Source organism: Malus sylvestris, chromosome 7 (assembly GCF_916048215.2).
Source record: "Malus sylvestris chromosome 7, drMalSylv7.2, whole genome shotgun sequence".
In the NCBI taxonomy this organism is placed as follows: domain Eukaryota; kingdom Viridiplantae; phylum Streptophyta; class Magnoliopsida; order Rosales; family Rosaceae; genus Malus; species Malus sylvestris.
Genome location: NC_062266.1, coordinates 31,581,673 through 31,587,672, shown reverse-complemented (window position 1 = coordinate 31,587,672; position 6,000 = coordinate 31,581,673). Strand labels below are relative to the sequence as shown.

General features: G+C 33.9%; 1 protein-coding gene across 1 annotated transcript; it reads left to right on the top strand.

Moving 5' to 3' along the window:
* Nucleotides 1-3,442: 3,442 nt before the first annotated feature.
* On the top strand, nt 3,443-4,291 carry LOC126629058 (21 kDa protein-like). Its single transcript, XM_050298955.1, has one exon. It carries the CDS (start codon nt 3,468-3,470, stop codon nt 4,065-4,067), a length of 600 nt encoding a protein of 199 aa, XP_050154912.1. The 5' UTR covers nt 3,443-3,467; the 3' UTR covers nt 4,068-4,291.
* Nucleotides 4,292-6,000: the final 1,709 nt, after the last annotated feature.

Here is a 6,000-nt window from a genome sequence, read left to right as displayed (position 1 = left end):
TTTTGTTAAAGCCTGATCGAAATGATCTCCTTCTCATCAGGATGTTTTTTCATATGGATCAGAAGTTGGAGCCACTTTTGTATTTCAGTAAACTTAGGCACAACTAAGAATACAAATGAATGACCTGTACGTATCTTTCTTTATTTCCCTCGTTGAATGTGCAGATCAATTTTTTAAAGAACTTTGCCTATTCTAAATTTGCTTTGGAATAAGATCACCTTTTATGAAAAGGGCACCGGATCCCTTTCTACCAAAATCACTAGTCCGGGATTCGAGCCGAGAATCATTTTAAAAATTATAATAACTATAGCAGTTGGATTAAAATCCTACGGTCTGAATCCCGAAGTAGATGGATTTGGTGGAAAGGGATTTGGAGAGGATCATTTTCCACCTTTTATTAAGTTTGCTATTATGGGTACAAGAGTCTACTCAACGATATGTTTTGGGAGAAGTTTTTCAACGTACCTGAAAACACGGCATGTACACCAAGTGCCGTAATATAATTAGTTGTAATTTTTTTTGTTCAAATTTTTAACTAATTGCATTATTACACTTGGTGTATTAGGCTATGTGCCCAACACACTGAAAAAGATCTCTTGTTTGGTGGTGATGCTGCACCTTTTTGTTAAATATTGTTTACCAAAATTCACTTGTAACTGGTGAGTTTAAATGTAAGGAAAACTAATGAAAAGGACTTGAAAACTTTGAGTTTTAATGATAAGGACAAAATAAAGGGTAAAGTGAATAGTACTAGGATTGACTTTTTAGTGTAAAAATATGGTTTTTCGTTAAAGTGAACAGTACCGGGTGCTTTTCGTTAAAGTTCCCTTAAATGTAATGGATCCCCTTCACACAAAAATATATATACATATGATGGATTCCGAGTCGGTTATATTTAGACTATGCTCATTTATTAGCATTTCATTGAATCTCCACTATTATAATAAAACAACGATTTATCACATGACACATCACCTATAATTAAGTATTTTGTTTGTTTTGTTTTGAGAAAGGTACGATATTCATGCACATAAATCATTGAATTATTATAATTATGGTTGAATTAAATAAAATACGGTAAATACGTAAAGCATAAATGTAGAGACTCGAAATCTAAATATAATTACAAAGAAGCTATAAGCTGTTATTGGGTTGCACTATGACGTGTTTTTAATTCTTTTACAAACAGTATAGAAAGCGACTTACAATGCACCTAAGTCACAACAAAGTTACAACATTAAATCAAGGCTAGCCACAGCTAAGTTACGACATTTGTGATATTTATATATAGAATTAGAATTTGGGAACACGAGCTTTTGACATATATTTTCGTAGGCACATTTCTTAATGTATTAACGATCCGAACAGTCTATTTTTTAGATCTTCCCTCAACGATTATGTTTACCAAAAATCATTCAAATCTAAAATCATATGACCATTGGATTAAACTTAGTGTTTATTTGTACACAGAACCGTATAAACTACAAATGAATATCTTAATGGTTTTAAATTCGTCTAATTTTTTGAAAAAATAATTTATGACTGATGTACTATAAAACATGCGTCACTGGATGCTAACCTCTACTCTATCATAAAAATCTTCAGCTACTTTCATTATCCATATGGACCCTTTCATGCATTAAATTCCTTTTGGAAGTGCTACGTATGTTAAATTAAAGGAGAGATTTAATTGTATAATTTGAATACATGTCGACTGAAAGACAGATGCAAATTACGAATAAGTTGAATGTCTTCACTTGCCAATCAAGTTGGGATCGATAGATTACAAATTTACAATGATTTAGATAAGTCCGAGTAAGGCTCTTTTGTTTCACATTGCCTTCGAGTTTAGACCCAAATTGACCAAATTGCAGCAGGAAGATGACAAAGAAACCAGAAAAACCAACTTGCAAACAGATGTATCTCCAGCTTTTGGGCCCCAAAAGTTGAATGTCCTCTATCATGATGTTGAAACTCTCCCAAAGCCATGGCATGAAGCCTAGAGAAGTCGGAGCCATGAGGGACTGCATCGAAGAGTTCAGTGATTCGGTTGATGCGATTCAAAGGTCCATAGCTGAGATGGGCAACTTTAGGAGCTCGGAATTTCAGCTCATGATAAGTGATGTGCAAACCTGGGTTAGTGCTGCTTTGACAGATGAGACCACTTGCTCTGATGGGTTTGGCGGAAATTTGATGAATGGCAATTTGAAGACTGTCGTGAGGGGCATAATTGTGAACATCGCACAATTGACTTGCAATTCCTTGGCTTTGGTCAACAGATACGCCTCAGTTCATGGTTAAACATATCAACTGCTCTGCTTAAGATAATTTTTGAAGAATTAGGTGCATGCAATATTATATTGTTTAATAAGAAACTGTGTGTTCTAAATTTGCTACGTACACTTGAATTGCAAGTGTGGCTCTCTTGTTAGGTAAATGTACGTGTGGTTCTGTAAGCAACCAAGCATAATAGTATATATTGAGAAGTTGGTCGTGAAACTGTATATAAAAAAGCTTAATTTTTCAGTAATTCAATAAAGTTTTAGCTGGTGTTTGGTTAAAGAAAGATGTGCAATGTCAATGCTACATAGTACTTAATGCTAAGGGTGTTTTAGCCATTAGCAAATTTTTACAATTATTAGATCATTCTTTTATCTCATCTATTCATTTTTCGGTACTACTTAGTGCTACGTAACATTGAAGAACAATTGCAAAGGATGATGAAACCATTAAAATGGATGTTTTGAATGATTTTTTGAAATAAGAGAGAGAGAGAGAGAGAGAATTGTAATGGGATTTTCTTATTGGAAATCGTCGGACCACGTACCTAGGCTCGTAAGTTGTATATATCCGATGATAATATTAGGGAACTGGTATTCGTTTTTTTTTAAATTTTATTTTACACTTCTTACAACTATATTTGTTATTTTTAAATATAAAAAGTCTAGAATACAAAATGAAAATTTTGGAGTGCCAATTCCCTATTATTATAATTGAGTAATTGTGTTGGCAAGGGTTAACTATTTTTTCTTCACTGGATTTTTTCCCATGTAGTTTTACTCGGGTAAAATTTTATTAAAGCCACAATTTTGTTTAACCATGTCCTGTTTTTATAACCGTGTGTTCTTGGTGAAGATATGAAAATTCATTGTTAACTTAAAAAGAAAAGGGGAAATGTTAGGGAGATCAAAATTTTAAATTAAATTTGAAAACTAAATAATTTGTGATATATCATTTAGTTTATAAATTTAATTTAAAAAAAAAAAGAGTCTTTATAGCATTATTCAAAAGAAAAATATAAGTATTTCCAGTGTCAAGGCCCCAAATTTTTTTTACCATGTTCCTTTTTGGACGGCTAGAATTATCACGTGCATTTTTATTATTATCATTACTATTATTTTATTTTTAAAATTAGTTCTATAAATTGGCACCATTCCCTCCCTAATCTCTCTTCACACAAAAAGGAGATGGCATCATCATCTTTTGTCACATCTTTTCTCTTAACACTTTCTTTTACTTGCTGCATATTCTCTTCACCCTCAGTAGCCAGAAACGATGCACAAAAAACCAACAATGAATTCATGAAAACATCTTGCAGTGCAACAACCTACCCAAAGCTTTGCCTTGCTTCTCTTTCAAGCCATGCAGGTGCAATCCAAACAAGCCCTAAACTTATGGCATGCGCAGCCCTTAACGTGACGCTTGCCTCTGCCAAATCAACTTCTACCATGATGTCCAAGCTCTCCCACAGCCATGGAATGGAGCCTAAAGAAGTCGGAGCTATGAGGGACTGTGTCGAAGAGTTAAGTGATTCGGTCTATGAGCTTAAGAGGTCTATAGCTGAGATGGGAAGCTTTAAAAGCTCTGATTTTCAGCTTATGATAAGTGATGTACAAACATGGGTCAGTGCGGCTTTGACGGATGAGACCACCTGCTCTGATGGGTTTGAGGAAAATGGGATGAACGGGAAGTTGAAGACTATTGTGGGGGGCAGGATTGTCAAGATTGCACAATTGACTAGCAATGCTTTGGCTTTGATCAACAGATACGCCTCAGTTCATGATTAAATTAATCAACTAGCCAGTCTAGCCTACCCTACTTAAGATAATTAGCATATTGGGTGATAAGAAACTGTGTTATAAGTTGCTAAATTCGAATTGTACGTGTGGTTCTTCTTTGTGAATATACCCATGGGTCTCTACAAGTGTTAAGAAATTGGTCTTGTATTTGTATAAATAAATTTGAGAAATGAAGAAGAAAAGAAGGATTAAATCTCTGTATGTTGAGAATATTGAATGTCTCGAAGTTACAGAGAAATCAGAGTTACAGAGCACTGCTATAACAAACTTACTAATTAACAAACCCTATTGAGCTGGACCAATCCAATTCACTTATAAGGTAACCACTCACACGCTAATATCTGTCAGTAATTTTAACCGCTTGAGCGTGATTTGAATCCTGTTAATTGAGTGACTATATTTCTAAATCAAACAACGACAACAACAACCAAGTCTTATCTTATTAAATAGCGTCAGCTTAGAAATCTTTTTTTTTATTGTATACAAAATGCCTAAAAGTTTTTATTGTACTAAAATGAGCAGTTAATTTTTCAATTCCTATGTATAAACTGAGAGTGTTGTCTGCCACACGAAACCTTAGGTTGATTTAGTTTGCCACGCAAAACCTTATGCTGATTTAGCAGTCCAGACAATATTGATATATAATAGAATTTCCAATAAAGATAACTAGAAGCTAAAGAGTGGAGGAGAAAGAAATACCGAAAAAACGGAATTGGATCTTCGCTGGATCCCCTCCCTAGGGATCTTAGGGATCAACGCACACGGACCGTTGATAAAAAATCGTGTGGCTATAATTTTTTCCTTTTTTATATTTTTCATGCAAAGCGAGACTACTTTACTTTTAAAAATATAAAAAACATTTAATAGAGGCCGCATGATTTTTTTATCAACGGTCCATGTACGTTGATCCCTAGAAGATCCGAATCCGTCTTATGGACTTATTTGTGATTTGGCTTGTTTATTTTTAGGAAATAGTGAGAGACAGCCAATCATTTTATCAAATTTGACGATGTCTGGTAGGTCAAGGTCCCCAACCATTGGTTGTCTTATTTGCCAGAAAGAGCACAGTTTTATTTTGTCAGGGTGAAATGGAGAGATTTTTCAGTGCGATCGGTACACAGGATGGTATACCACGTGTTACTATACAAATAGTGGGATATATGTGCTAAAAAGTTAATAACTTAAAAAATAAAATTTCTCACAACTTCTATTAAAACATATGGTGTACCACTTGTGTTTCCGTCACAATTAAAAAAATTCGGTGAAATGATTGGCAACATTAACACCCATTTGTCCCCAGGTGATATTTACATCATACAAAAAACTTTTAATTGCAACATACTATAACTCCAATAATTCACAAAGCTTAAGGCCGACATGGAAAATGCAGTTTTTGGCAGCCGTTCACAATGTTGTTTTCATGAAATTGAAATGTGGGCCAAACTAACACAAGGTGAATTCAGATTCATCGACTTGTTTTCTGGTGGAATTATAATTTGACAAAAAATATATTTGAAATCAATAAAAGTGATTCATGCATTTGCCTATCATTAATTATTTTGGTGTTTCTATAAAAAATCAGTTAAGTAAGATTCAAAATGATAAAAATCCTCAATTTAACAGACGATGCCAAATAATTTGACAAAATCGCCTTTTCTTTTCAGTCTTCTTGGGATTCAACAGTACAAGAGATTCCAATTTCAATCCTCAGAGACACTAAAATACGATCAAAAGTTACAGAAAAAAGGACTTAAAAAATGGGTTTCATCATCTTGGCCAGTGGCAACAGCTAAATTTATCAAAAGAAACAGAACCAAGAGTAACAGATGATTGCAATCAGATTACGATTTTATGCAAGTAACATTGGTGCTGCACAACAAATCAAAAGATGCAAAAAATAAAGGAAATAAATGCTGTTGTT

Coding starts and splice junctions, on each gene's coding strand:
- LOC126629058 (XM_050298955.1), top strand. CDS start 3,468: ATGGCATCATCATCTTTTGTCACATCTTTTCTCTTAACACTTTCTTTT.